This window comes from the organism of the source record quoted next, unplaced genomic scaffold (assembly GCF_019419815.1).
Source record: "Pyrus x bretschneideri cultivar Hongxiangsu unplaced genomic scaffold, Pyrus_bretschneideri_v1 Contig32, whole genome shotgun sequence".
NCBI lineage: Eukaryota > Viridiplantae > Streptophyta > Magnoliopsida > Rosales > Rosaceae > Pyrus > Pyrus x bretschneideri.
This window is the reverse complement of record NW_025999635.1, coordinates 3,746,613-3,761,125: the sequence shown is the minus strand read 5'-3', so window position 1 is coordinate 3,761,125 and position 14,513 is coordinate 3,746,613. Positions and strand designations below refer to the sequence as shown.

General features: G+C 38.5%; 2 protein-coding genes and 1 long non-coding RNA gene across 3 annotated transcripts; all 3 read left to right on the top strand.

Annotated features, from left to right (window-relative positions):
• The first annotated feature begins 240 nt into the window (after window positions 1-240).
• On the top strand, window positions 241-3,877 carry LOC103952823 (transmembrane protein 87A-like). Its single transcript, XM_009364510.3, has 5 exons — window positions 241-614; window positions 1,326-2,259; window positions 2,660-2,755; window positions 2,891-3,027; window positions 3,291-3,877. Exons 1-5 carry the CDS (start codon window positions 334-336, stop codon window positions 3,478-3,480), a joined length of 1,638 nt encoding a protein of 545 aa, XP_009362785.2. The 5' UTR covers window positions 241-333; the 3' UTR covers window positions 3,481-3,877.
• Window positions 3,878-4,104: 227 nt separating this feature from the next.
• Window positions 4,105-5,986, top strand: LOC108867626. The gene is made up of 2 exons (XR_001953587.2): window positions 4,105-4,525; window positions 5,377-5,986. It is a non-coding gene; the product is annotated as an uncharacterized LOC108867626 (long non-coding RNA).
• A 3,310-nt stretch (window positions 5,987-9,296) lies between these two features.
• Window positions 9,297-11,020, top strand: LOC103940652 (putative F-box protein At3g16210). Its single transcript, XM_009350807.3, has one exon. The coding sequence runs from the start codon at window positions 9,384-9,386 to the stop codon at window positions 10,761-10,763; it is 1,380 nt and encodes a 459-aa protein (XP_009349082.2). The 5' UTR covers window positions 9,297-9,383; the 3' UTR covers window positions 10,764-11,020.
• The last annotated feature ends 3,493 nt before the right edge of the window (window positions 11,021-14,513 follow it).

Sequence of the window (14,513 nt, the reverse complement as noted above, 5' to 3'; positions counted from 1 at the left end):
CGTGCTAGAATTTGGTGCAGAACGATACGTCATATATTATTATACAAGTAGTGATAAGTTTTTTTTTTTTGTTTTTTTTTATTTATTTTTATTCAAATGTCTTTAGTTGTATAATGACATATGACATAAGTGTGGCACACCGAAAAATATCTAGCGACTTGTTAGAGTAAAAAAAAAAAAAAAAAAAATTCTTTCTAAAATTAGAAGGTATAGAGGGTAAACTGAATTACTGAAATGTCTAACAGTCTGGTAACCCGGTTAAGCCAAATCTCGAAGTGTGCTAAACATCCTAAGATCCCATGATTCTATATCATTCCTTGTGATTGATTAACAATGTTGTCAGAGGAAGTGACACACAGAGACAAAGGCAAAATGGGTCACAGAGATCTGCCTTCTCCAAATTCATATGGATATTTTATACTGTTGGTGCTGATGCACTTCATTATTTTAGCATCTGCTTCGATCCATGACTACCAGGACGAGTCCTTCATCCGTCGTTCCAATTCCTTCTTCTTCCATGGCGGAAGTGAGGGCCTTTACGCTTCCAAGCTCGACTCTGGCAATGACAAGTCTAGCTCTGAGGATAAGCCCCTCAATGGCAAGTCATTCATCAGGTAAATGGATTAAGTTTCCACCTTTTTTTTATTGATCTGTTTTTTGGGGGAAATAATTTATGGGTTCTTTGTTATTTGTTTTGTTTGATAAGACAATATTCTAAAGTAATCTAATTTACGGGGCGATGGGTTAGAACTTTGGGTGCAAGGGACCGGACACACTGTCATAGATGGCCAAATAATGTGCATTGCTGATGGGTGATTGTTTTGATTGGAAAAGTTGAATTTTTGAGTGAATTGAATTGGGTTTGTGTTGGTGTATGTTGAAAGTTGTGGTTTATGGATTAAATGTGCAATGCATTGTGCAGTGATTGATTTGTTTCAAAGAGGGTTGGCTGTTGAAATGGCAGTGCTTCATGCTATGAAGTTGAAATCTAGAGATGAAGGAATGAATATAATGAGGGGACACCGCTTGTATCACTAATGTAGGGTGCGTTCGATAACTATTTTGATTTTAGTTTTCATGTTTTCTGCTAGAGATAGAGAGAAAGTATGTAGGAGAAATGAGGAACGGAGAAGGATGCAGGGACTGGTGGGAGGTAGGAAATGAAAGAGATTATACGAAAACAAAAACTTGAAGGGAAACAATATATGAGAAATTTCAAAGGTAGGTTTTTGTAGGTTAACCATTTTCGGTCAGAAGTATTTGTAGGTTTTTGTGTATAAACGAAACATTTCAAAGGGGTTTATCCTTTCCATATGTGAATGCAGGTTCGAATCGATCATCTTTCAAAGAACCCGGGAATCTGCTGAAAAGAAGAATGAGATGCAGCAGAGGACTGGCTTGGTAGAGGCTATTGTACTCGAGGTTAGGGACAGGGAGAAGATTGGAGGTTCTTACTTGAACTCCGTAGCAATATGCTGCACCCCAGAGCTGTCCAAGGATGGTTCCTGCAAGGTGGGAGAGGTTATCATCCAACAAAACCCAGACAACCCTGATGGGCCCAAAAGGATTCAGACCTTCTTCGAGGGTAAAAATGAAGAGGCTAATATGGATATCCAAACTATTGAGATCAACAGCACCGGAATGTACTATCTTTATTTTATGTTCTGTGATCCAGAACTTGTTGGCACATTAATCAGCGGAAGAACTGTTTGGAGGAACCCTGACGGTTATTTACCCGGAAAGATGTCCCCATTGATGACATTTTTTGGTCTAATGTCTTTAGCATATCTTGTCCTCGGTCTTTTCTGGTTTCTCCGCTTTTTACAGTATTGGAAAGACATAATACAGTTGCACTACCACATCAGTGCTGTAATTGGACTTGGAATGTGTGAAATGGCCCTTTGGTATTTTGAATATGCAAATTTTAATTCCACTGGGAGCAGACCAATGGGAATTACCATATGGGCGGTAACCTTCAGCGCCGTTAAGAAAACTGTCTCCCGGCTTCTTCTTCTGGTGGTTTCAATGGGCTATGGTGTTGTGCGGCCAACTCTTGGTGGTATAACCTCGAAAGTACTTCTCCTTGGGGTAATATATTTTGTAGCATCAGAAGCACTTGAGCTTGTTGAACATTTGGGGAATATCAATGACTTTTCTGGAAAAGCCAGGCTTTTTCTGGTGCTACCGGTTGCTCTTTTGGATGCCTGTTTTATTCTTTGGATCTTTTCCTCGTTATCTAAAACTTTGGAGAAGCTTCAGGTAACCTTATTTTTCATGTTCATCCTTTCCTACCTTGTTATCACTACATGAACTTACTTTTTGGCTTGACCTTGATCAGCACATTTGGTAACTAAGGCATCTGGATTTCCTGTCTTGGAAGTGTGTATGCATCATAGATACCTGGCCGATATATTTCCAATGGAAGTTGCATAGTTAGAATCCATCTGTGTTTTACAACATGACTATCTCTGAAGAAATTGTTTTACCTAGGTGTTATTTTAGTGCTTAGAAGCACGGTAGCATATATATATATATATATATGAGAATGTCTTACGTCTGTTACATACATGAAGATTCATTAGCTTGCTTTTGAATGCAACGCTTCGTATTCAGCTTGAGGAAACTAAGTGAATATGTCTCTGTCTACCAGTGCGCACAGATTCGAAGAAGCATGGCCAAACTTGAGCTGTACCGGAAGTTTACCAATTTCCTTGCAGTAACAGTGCTGCTCTCTGTTGCTTGGATTGGTTATGAGGTCTGTTTTGTTTTGTTTTGTTTTATGTTCTGTTCTACTTGTGTATGTGTTCCACTCTTCTCTTCCTTTTCTTTTCTTTTACGGTATTACTATCTGTATAACTAACAGTTAAACTTCTGATCCTTGTCTGTTCAGTTGTATTTCAACGCGACTGATCCGCTGAGTGAACTGTGGCGAAGAGCCTGGATCATCCCAGCTTTCTGGACCTTGCTTGCTTATTTGCTGTTGATGGTGATATGTGTTCTTTGGGCTCCATCCAATAACCCAACCGGGTACGCTTTAAGCCTCCTTTTCATTGCATCATCCAACTTTCTGAGTTTGCTTCCTTCAGCTTTTGCTTATCAAACACTAGTAAAACTGCTCACATTACACCAATTCAAGTTCTTCAAAGAGTTTTGTAATCATGCGTCAAATGCTCTCTGAGCGATGTTTACAAGACGTTCTCTAGATATTCAATTTCTTCAGTTTTCTCAACGAGCTTCTGACACACCTAGTGAGGATACTTTGAATTATGACTTAATGCGGGCTTCTGCAGATATGCATACTCGGAGGAGACTGCTGATGACTTCGACGACGAGGCTATCTCACTCACGGGAAGTGGAGTTAAGGTGGCGGGCGGAGACTTGGCAACCAAGTTAGAGAGAAAGGAAAGGAAGGCCTCGAGCGCAGCAGATCATCACGTGTTTGGGCTTGGGGAAGATCTAGAGGAGGACAAGAGAGAATAACGACCGGCTTTTCTTCCGATATTTCCATTTGACTCCCTTTGGATATTAGCATTCGTTTGCAGGAATGCACACCTTCACCATATTGTCAATGACTGGTAGAGAGCCCTTGGAGAAAGAAAAGGGAGAAGAGGAGTAGGTGGGAGGGTTGTACGAGAGAAAGCTTAGTGACTTAGAGTATATGCAGAGGAGATGTCAAATTTTAAGTAGAATGTCACGCAATTAAATTTGAAGATAGAAAGAAGCTTTAACGAATGTGTCAATTCTAGGTGAGTCGACATAAAAGTATTTTGCTGGCAATTTTGACATATGAGAAAAGGGGCTGTCAAATATTTTTTTTAAAATTGTTTTGTTGTGTGGATCCTATGCATTAATTATAAATCAATAAAATATATCTTAATTGATTTTTTTTTAAGTAGATCTTATACATATTATTATAACAAAAAAATATGGTTTGGAGAAAGTAAAAATTTAACATTGTTACCTGATAAGTCATCAAATTAACATTTAACGCTTATTTTTTGACATTTCTATTAAAGATGTTCTTCAACCCTAAAATTAGACTAAGTTAAACACTCGTGTAAAATTTTGTAGGGGTTGAAAAAAAATACCGAATATTCCAAAAAACACTTAAAAAATACCAAAATTTTCGAAACTTTTGATACCGAACCGATTTGGAAATTTCGGCATAGGAATCAGTCTCATATTTTCATTGGTTCGGTAATCCTGAACCGAATCGAAATAAAAAATATATATATTATTTAATTTTAAATATATATTTGGAATTGTAACCGTCATCAGATTTGGTTAAGATTTAATCTCAACCGTTGAATATAAATCAAACCCTCACACACTCAGTCACTCAGAACTCGGTCTCTCTCTCTCTCTGTCTCTCTCTCTCTCTCCCCGTCTCTCTACTGGACGTCTCGACCTCACCTCAGACCTCAGTACGTCACCACCCTCCACGCGATTTCTCTCTCCGTCTTGGAATCCGGCCACACCCACATCACACAACCTCGACTGATATGGAGGTTGATGATGAAATCAGGTAAATTTTGGAATTAATTTAGGGTTTGAAATTTAATTTAGGGTTCGAACTCTAGATTAGGGTTTGTGAAATTTAGCGCTTGGAAGATACTGATATGGAGGTTGATGATGAACGGTAGTTCAATTTATTCTCCTAAATTGGTGAATTAGGATTTTCTGCTTGTGCAAATACCCAATTGGTGAATTGGGATTTTCCTGTCAAATTTGATTCCTTTGGAGGTAAAATCAAAATCCCAACCCTGCCCATTTTCTCTTCTGTCACAATTGAAGCATAAATCTGAGAAAATCTTAAAGGGGGTTCTGCAACTTTCCTTTTCCCAGTTTCTAGGCTTCTAGGTCATTTGATTCAAAACTTGCAAGAGCTAGTTGTTATTTCCTTATAGGTAAATTGGTAGCCATTTTTATTAATTATTGTTATAAATTATAATATTCAATTGCTTGCAGCTTGGAGTGATTCTCCTTCTCCCTAATATTTTGGTCATAGTTTGGAGAGATTCAAAACCCCCTTTTCCATCTAGTTCCTTCAACAGATTGGTGTTTGAGTGAGCTGTTGATTATCACTTTTGAGCTTTACCACTTTTGTTGAACTCAATACATGTTATACATTTGTTATAGTTGCTTAGCCAAATGTACAAATGAAGGGGGAATGATTTCGTATAATTTCTTATTGGACGGTACACACTTGTCCTGCAGAGTGCTTAATTTGTTTGTGTCATTTTGTTCTTGCATGTCCATGTGTTGTTAGGTCGACCTTTTTAGCGTAATAGTGTTAATTACTATCTCTAATCGTGACATTCATTTCTTGTCCGATGGCATGTATGTGAATATTGTTCATCTGTTTTCGGGTTGCAGAGTCCCTTGGACACACTGTTCTGGGGTGGCGATCTGTTCCAACAGATAACTCAGACTTGGGGAATTCTGCTTTGCAGAATGAACCTGTTATTAAGCAAGTGTTCCTTACTGTGACCCCAACGTCGACGTCGAACGACAGGTTTTTTTTTTCCATTCCCTGCGCTAGAAGCTTGATCCTATGGTTTTTGAGGTCTTTAGGGTGGTGATTCGTTTGTTGCTAGTGATTAGATCAATTCTGTAATTGTGATGTAAAAGTAAAAGTAAAGTTAGCAAACATTTCTCATGTGCATAGGTGTGACAGAATTGAGTTTTGCAGAAATTCAATTAGCATGAGAAATGGTTTGAGATCCCGATTTGTCCTGAAATCCTGAAACTATTTCGGGATTCCCAAATATTTGGTTTGGGATCGGTCTTGAAATTGGGATTCCTGAAAATTTCGATTTGGGAATTGGAATATGGTTTTCGGTTATGTATCTCATACCGAACCAGCCCTAAAATTTTGTGTACAGCTCAAGTCATAATCTTGGGTGTCCCTGATAATGTATCCCGCGCCCACTTGATGAGAAAGGTAGAGAGAGATATGAATGTGCAACTAGTTGCACCGACATAATTCCTTGTGGCTAGTGGGGAAGCCACCCAAAGGCTAAAGTGCGGTTGTTGTGGCGCAGGAAACTTTTTGGTAAATTCATCCTTAATGGCTAATGTTAATATATGCAGCTTGTATAGCTCACTCAATTTCAATCCAAATTATTATTTAAGATATACAATGCAAGATAGTTAATAAAAAGGGGAAAAAGATCCTCGTCGGATATATAATGCAAGATAGGTAATAAAAAAGGAAAAAGGATCATTGTCAGATCATTTTTCTAGGGATCTCGTGATCTCATCCGTTCATCGTATATTTTACGGTTAATTTTTGTTAGATACTATTCATATATAATTTTAAATTTTAAATTTTAAAATGATTTTTGACCGTACGATATACGATGAACATGTGAGATCACGGGATTCTTAGGAAAAGGATTCGGTGAGGATCCTTTTCCATCACGTACTTCTGATGCTAAAAATAATACATGGGTTCTCTCTCTTCTTCCGCACCCTTTGATCCTATTTGTATAGAAAAAGACGTTTTACCCTATTCAATTTAGCCCGTGTGCTTCATACACAAGAAAAGAAAACGAATTTTTTCTTTTAATCCACCATTTGGTACGTTCTTAATTTCTTTATTCACTTATTCTTAATTTAATCAGTAGGTTAAGTTATTTATATGCATCGAATTTGTCTATTAAGGTAACGATTTTAAGAATAATTTAAAATGAAGAAGGTGATATTCGTTTTCCTTTCCGCATGCACCATTAGATTGGATCTGCCGTAAGAACAATGCTTTATCCCATTGTTTTACGTTGATTATTATACAATTTAATATCAACAAAAAAATTAAACATATAATTTATAGTACTAAATTCAACTTTCCCAACCAAAATCCTTTCGCCCTTGTTTGTGGCTGAGAGCTTTCAACCTGTAAATCTTGTAAGGTGGATGGAAGTGACGTGAGGTCGGGGGTTACATATTGGACTGGCCTAAAGCGATGAGCCACTCATTTTATTCCTTATTTATTTTCTGTCGTGGTTCTCGGCAGATCGTCAAACGTCTTGCTTTTTCTTTCTCCTTGTTCGGGGTTGGGTGATAAAGATGGTAACAGGAAAGGAGAGAATTCTTTTTTTTTCGGCAGATCGTCAAACGTTTTGTTTTTTCTTTCTTCTTGTTCGGGGCAGGCCGATAAAAGTGATAATAGAAAGGGAGAGAATCTTATTTTTTTGGGCAAATTGTCAAACCTTTTGCTTTTTCTTTCTTCTTGTTCGGGGCAGGGCAATAATAATTGTAATAGGATAGGAGGGAATCTTCTTTTTTTTTTCAAACATTTTGCTTTTTCTTTCTTCTTGTTCCGGGCAGGGTAATAATAATTGTAATAGGAAGGGAGAGAATTTTTTTTTTTTTTCAAACATTTTGCTTTTTCTTTCTTCTTGTTCGGGGCAGGGCAATAATAATTGTAATAGAGAGGGAGGGAATCTTTTTTTTTTTTTCAAACATTGTGCTTTTTCTTTCTTCTTTTTCCGGGCAGGGCAATAATAATTGTAATAGAGAGGGAGGGAATTTTTTTTTTTTTTCAAACATTTTGCTTTTTCTTTCTTCTTTTTCCGGGCAGGGCAATAATAGTTGTAATAAGAAGGGAGAGAATCTTTTTTTTTTTTTTTTCAAACATTTTGCTTTTTCTTTTTTCTTGTTCCGGGCAGGGCAATAATAGTTGTAATAAGAAGGGAGAGAATCTTTTTTATTTTTGGGTAGATCGTCAAATATTTTGGTTTTTCTTTCTTCTTGTTCGGGGCAGGGCAATAAAGATGATAATAGGAAGGGAGATAATCCTATTTTTTTGATAGATCGTCAAACATTTTGCTTTTTCTTTCTTCTTGTTCGGGGCAGAATAACGAAGATGGTAATAGAAGGATAGAGAATTCTACTTCTTTCGGCAGATCGTCAAACGTCTTGTTTTTTCTTTCTTCTGTTTCGGGGCAAGAGGGAAAAATAAAGTAGAAAAATACAAGTGGAGCAGTTAAAAAGTAAGAAAGAGAGAAAAGTGGAAGCTTTTAAAGGCATCAACCTAATAAACACGGAGGCCTCCAACCAACGCGGTGATGATTCGACTTCACATCACGATGGCTAACTAACCAACCAACAACCAAACCTCACCGGATCATTTTTCTATGGATTCCAGATATTTTGTAATCGTGATTGTTGATTGTGAAATCAGAAATTATTTTAAATTTTAAAATTAAATATAAATAATAGGCATTGTGATCGTTTATCGTACATCATGAGATCATAAATTATTTTAAAATTTAAAATTAAATATAAATAATAGCTAACGAAAATTAACTGCATAATGTACAATGAATGATCAAAATCACGGGATCTCTAAAAAAAAATTCGAGGCTCCTTTTCCCAACCAAACCACCGATTAACCATAAAGTGATTTTTATTATATATTGAGAAATGTTAAAGGAACACTCTTAAAGTGAGACTCACTCTCTCAATTTTTATATCATTATTATAAAATATTGTGTCAAAAACATAAAGTGATAGAGAGCTCATAAAAAATTACTTTTGAGAGAGTCACGTTAATGTTTCTCTTATATATTATATACAAGTAATATTAAAAAAATAAAGAATCCAACTTGAGATTTTAAATAAATGCTCTTACTCTTAATTACATGATGGAAATCATTGAACACAAAATCTCAAACGCAAAATAAATAGCCTTGCTCTTATCATGTGACAAAAATTCAACACAAAAAAACAATAAAATAGATAAATACTCTTAATCACGTAAAAAAAAAAAAAAAAAAAGATAGAATCAATACTTCAAATTCAAGTTGTTCAACAACGTGTGATCTACGAAATGAGTGCTCTTGCTTTCTAAGAGTGCATGATTGCTAACATTTGAATTTAACATCAAAAGTAAAAATAATAGAGATTCATTTTAAACATTTTATCTTTTGAGTACATTTTTGTTCATCATCATTTATGTGATATATGTTCATTATCATATTTATTACTATTAAATGAGTTTGAATTTTATGATTTGTAATTATCTACTACATGAATTTTGAAATTCAAACACATCTAATAATGATAAATAGAATGATGAACATACATCACACTAAACGATGATGATAAAAAATGCTCCCTTATCTTTTAACTCCCAATACCAAATCTGACAACGACAAAGAAGACGCGTGGGGGAGAGAGAGAGAGAGAAAGAGTAACAACTGACGAAGCGGAAGACAACACAAACAAGCAGCATCACTCTGCTTTCCACACATCACATGGGCGCTCGTTGTCTCGGGACAGATGGAAAGCTTTCCACGGCGCCGCGCCGACACCTCACCCCCAAGCCAGGAATACAAGATAGCCTTTGAGATTGTTTAGTCACGGAAGCCAACGCAAAGATGGGCACCTCGCCGCCACTCCACCCAACCCAACAAGAAAAACACACAACCCCAACCACCGCCAAACACCAGCCGCCGACGCCGCCGCTAAACCCAAACCCAATGGAGCTTCCGGAAGAACTCATCGTCGACATCCTCAAACGGCTTCCCCCCAAATCCCTCGTCCGATTCAGGTGCGTCTGCAAACCATGGTGCTCTCTGATTAAAAGCCCGAGTTTCGTCCAAGCCCTTCTGAAGAAAAACCGAGCCATGTTCCAATCCGAGCTGGGAACCAGCACCCGTGTGATTTTGTCGCGTTACTGCGACACCCTTTTGTCAATGGAGTCCGAAAACAACAGTGTTGTCGAGACTGTCGAGCTTGACTTCGATCTGGTTCGGAACTTGCCGTATTACGTAAAGGGACACTCCGATGGGCTGCTCTGTGTGGTTATCAATGATGGGATCGAGGGTGTGGCTGTAATTTACAACCCGACGATCCAGGAGTACCGGAAGCTCCCTTCTCCTCAGAATTTCAGAAGTACGAGGGAGGTGCTGGGTTTGGGTTACGATGCCTCAATCGATGATTACAAGGTTGTTCGAGTCCCGTCGAACTATTGCCGGCTGAAAGTTGCGGGTTACAAGCCGCAAGTCGAGGTATTGGAACTAAAAACCAATTTCTGGAGGAAGATTCCAGACGAGGATACGCCGCCGTTTTTCATTGAGCATATTTTCCAATCAACGGAAGTGAATGGCGGGTTGTATTGGATGGCAGAGGACCACAATTCGGGAAGGTGCCTGATCCTTCGATTCGATTTGGCCGAGGAGAAGTTTAAGGTGGTGCCGCCACCGCCAGATGAGAGTGGTCGGAGTATAGCATGGATTGGATCTTTGAAAGACCACCTTTGTGTTGTCCACACTCGGAGGTTGAGTGATGTTCATGTTTGGGGAACAAAAGATGACAAGAACTGGAGTAAGATCATCACCACTTCGAAGTTTCCAAGGATTCCGACCAAAGACCCGTTCCTCGATTCGTTTCGGTACATGCCGCTGTCTTTTACCAAGAAGGGAGCTTTGCTGATGAGCGTTGGAGGGGAGAGGTTTGTGACATTAGATACAAAAGACAATACATTCGAACACGTCGACATCAAGGGTGCGAATCATTGGCTGCAGGAGACAGTGTATTGCGAGACTCTTGTTTCGCCCGGTTGTGGTGTGAATCCGACAGAGTCGGCGGCGGGGTTGGGGTTGGATGTTGGTGCGTCAGAGGAAGAGGAAGAGGACCAATCAGACGGGGAAAGCGCGAGTAATAGCCTCAGGCAATTGCTGCTTGGTTTGAAGAGGGAAGTTCATAACTTGTTGGCTTGTACCGTTAGCCACAGGAATATCAGAGATGCGGATTGAGAAGACTGCATACTTGACTACACAAAACAATTTGATTAGTTTTGAATACCGTCGCAGTTGCAGTCGCATCCGCTGCAGGAAAGTTCCTCTCCAGCATGTTTGCTGGTATAAGTGTTGTGAGTTTGTTGCTTATAACCCACAAGATCTTCTCTTTTCTTTTGTAATAGACAGAGGCAACAAATTGTATGTGTTAAGTCAACGAGTTGTATGTGTAAGTCAACTTTTATATATAATATGCTATGTTATGTTGCATTTATCTAATTGGTCAGCGTCAATTATTTGATCAGATCAACAAGAAATCGTCCTCCTGTTTGAATTTAGGCGGAGATATGAACACAAAGGGGATGAATCTCAGTGTATGATGAATTCTGCTGTTTATAAAACCTCTGCAAAAAAGTGTAATCTGAATTTTGCAAAAACTCTCACTTGTGGTCAACAGGTTCAGACTTCTTCAACCTGCAGTTGGAAATGTAAAACCCTAATGAATTAACAACCAAAACCACAACTTATATTCTTGTTATCTAATGCAATGGGGAGAGGGAACGGAGGAGGACCTGAGGGAGGCTCATCAGCTGGACAACGGCTTTCGGGGTCCGTTCGTTTAGTTAGCTGTCGATATTCCGCGCAACTACGGTCAAAACCGGCATCTTCACGTTGTACTTCTGTGCCAGTGCAATCACAGCTCCTGCTGTTGATGCACCCTCTTCCACCTGATTCAAGCTGCTCCCCCGATACAAGACATGTAAGCATGTAAGCATAATGTCTCCAAATTCCTGATAGGCCAGTGATTGTTAAATGCTCGGGGGATGATCTGAGACATGGTACTCAACGTATTGAGCTCTAGGCCCTTGCTAATTGATATGAAGGGCAAGCCTGGACGTACATTTTCTGCAATTCCATCAAGAAGCGACAAGCGAAACTGTGATATCAGAGACGAGGATTCGGGTACTAGCCTCGGAGTAGAGCATTTTCAAGGTTGTCGATTAAGCAGCACACCAATCTTACATTGTCTGATAGGAAAGAGCTTAATCTAAACCTATCATGCAGAAGTGCTTTTCAGATATCGATTGAGAAAAGCTCCAAGGGCTCGTTTGGGACTACTTCTGTAGGAAGGTTAGAAGAGCTTATATTAGAGAAGATTTGAGATTTTCTTCGAGAAGCACACTTGGAACTTGGAAGTGCATTTCTACAAACGATAATCAAGTTTAGGTTTCTCTGCCAAATGTAGTAAGAAGAGCCTCTAGTTGTCGAGAAAATTTTATTTTTTAAGTTATTAACTTTTAGCACACATATCCCATAGTGATACGTGATGTACCATCCCGTGTATTGGTCACACTAAAAAATTTCTCCTGGCAGTCAAAAAGCGCTTTTAACCTCTAGAAGCAGTGTGAAACACGCCCTAAGTTAATAATGTAATACCAGGATAGGAAAGGGAATGAAAGACCTGCACAGAGACCGCATGAAAGCGATAATCGGCACCCGGCAAAGCAGCTTTGGCATCAGTTGTTGCAACTATATTTTCTGGTAGCCTGTGTTCTGGGAAGAAATGATAGCTTTCGGGTTATGCATAAAAGTTAATACTTCGTAAGTCTTACCGATTATAATGGTTGCTATTGATAGACTGGCAATTGGATGTATTGCATTTGGACCAAACAAACGACGTCAACCGATGAAAAGTGTGGGAGGCAATTATATAAAAAGGCCCCTTCAACAATTGCAAGCGCTTGCGCCCGAGTGAAAGCCCAGCAGGCAACCCCCCGGCGGGGGGAAGCCCAGCTGACTTTTTTATGCCGCAGCTCTTTGTGATCTTTGATTTCGAAAAATTGCCCAATCTAATAATTAGGATTAATCCAACTCTAAAAAAATCATAGAATTGTCAAAAAAAAAAATTAAAATAACTTACAAAATTCATACTTTAAAAATCTTGCAAAGTTCAACACACTTGCAAACTAAACATTCAACATTATTCAAAAATCTACAGCAATAAAAATATGTGAGAATAAGACGAAGCAAAGATTAAAAAATAAAAAATATATTTGTGAATAGTAATCGTCATTGTCTTATTCCTTCGAAACGAGTGAACTCGCACATAGACAATTACTGTTCAGAGTAAATAGTTAGTAAATAGTAAAAGCAATTTCATTGCCCTTGCCCTCCATCAACGGATGAAGATGCTCTAAGAGGAAGAGTGGATATGGAGGGGAAGTCGAGGCTGATTGAGGGTGGGGAGGGGAGGAGTGGGGTTTGTGATGGTCGGGGAGGGGTGTAATGTGTTATTAGTAACAAATTTTGTAGGGAACATGAAAAAATCATTGCCCTCCTAAAATATGCGAGAAATGAGACATAATTGACATAAATGACTTAATGTGCAATAAGTGACCAAATTTGAGGAGCACATAATCACAAATAAACTGCGGGAACGAAGCTCGGGCATTAATTTAAGAACCGATATTACAACTAACCCTAATTATAGACCCCAAAGTGAATATCTTTGTCATAAACAACTTCATAGATCATGTTTAATGTCTAATTTAATCTTTCCTTTTGCACCTAATGACACCTAATGTGTTAAGACCTTAACAATCTCTCTCCATACCAATGTAAAAAGTAGAAACCTAGCTATTAATTTATTACTTGCCGGGTTGAAGCGTAGACGAGCGAGTAGAGCTCAATAAATTGGAAGATCATAGACTGAGGGACCGGCGAAAGTCGCGATCCATAATGTGGGAATAAAACTTCCTATATAACCCATTCTCTGCTCCTAGGGGTCTTGTTACCATCATCGATCTGTTCGGACAGGACATGGTGTACATATTACAAATGTAGTTTCTTAATTTAGACTTTTAATACATTCTAGTCCAATAAGGATATGTGACTCGACAGAACATTTATCCTTAAACATTTAATTTCTACGCACACAAAAAAAATTGACTAAAATCGCAAAAGATTAGGAATGCCATTGCCAACCACACAAGCAACGCGCAAGAAAAAGATGCACCTTGCTTGTACAAATAACAAAGAACCTTGATCGCTATTTATCAAAAAAGCACGTTCTTTTGGCTTCTAGTTAATCACATCCATCCATAATTAAACAAATTTAATCAGTTGATTAATTTTTAAACTCCATCTTTTAATTTTAAGCAGCTTCCATTTCAACCTTCTAAATCAAATTGCATTGCTAAACAAGTTGTGATTCAATCTCTCTCTCTCTCTCTCTCTTGTCAAAACCAAGGGAGAAAATTGAAGCTCCCCATCGCCAACACCAAGAGTTTCTCAAGGTTTGTTAAGCAAAAATTGAAAAAAGCTATGAACATTGATTTTTTTTTTTTTTTTTCCTTTCTGTTTTAAACAATTGGGTCGTCAGTTTTTTGATATGAATGCATGGATTTTGGATTTTTTTAGGTGACTGCTAGTAGGTAATGGGAAAGCGTCAGCGTTGCGGTTCTCGCTGTGTTGGCCATGATCACTCCATCAACGGAATAAAGAAGAGCCTACGAAATCCAAAGAGGACGTGCCATTGTTTTTCAGTGTCCTCGATATCTAGAGGGATAGGGAGATGCGTGTTCGTGACATTGTTTCCTGTCATGCAGTGCTTTGGATTGGATAAGTGCCGCCACCACCACCACCATCACCACCATAGACATTTCCATGAGTTTTCATGACCTCAATTGTGCGTTGGTGGAAATGTTTGAGGTTTTGCTGCATCTTTTTTTATTTGGTACGTCCTGGATCCTTGTGTAAATAAATATA

What these genes read in the sequence shown, in the direction of transcription:
- LOC103952823 (XM_009364510.3), top strand. Translation starts at nt 334, where the DNA reads ATGTTGTCAGAGGAAGTGACACACAGAGACAAAGGCAAAATGGGTCAC. An exon ending in AATGGCAAGTCATTCATCAG is followed by an intron (nt 615 to 1,325) that starts GTAAATGGATTA and finishes ATGTGAATGCAG; the next exon opens with GTTCGAATCGATCATCTTTC. An exon ending in TTGCTTGGATTGGTTATGAG is followed by an intron (nt 2,756 to 2,890) that starts GTCTGTTTTGTT and finishes TTGTCTGTTCAG; the next exon opens with TTGTATTTCAACGCGACTGA.
- LOC103940652 (XM_009350807.3), top strand. Translation starts at nt 9,384, where the DNA reads ATGGGCACCTCGCCGCCACTCCACCCAACCCAACAAGAAAAACACACA.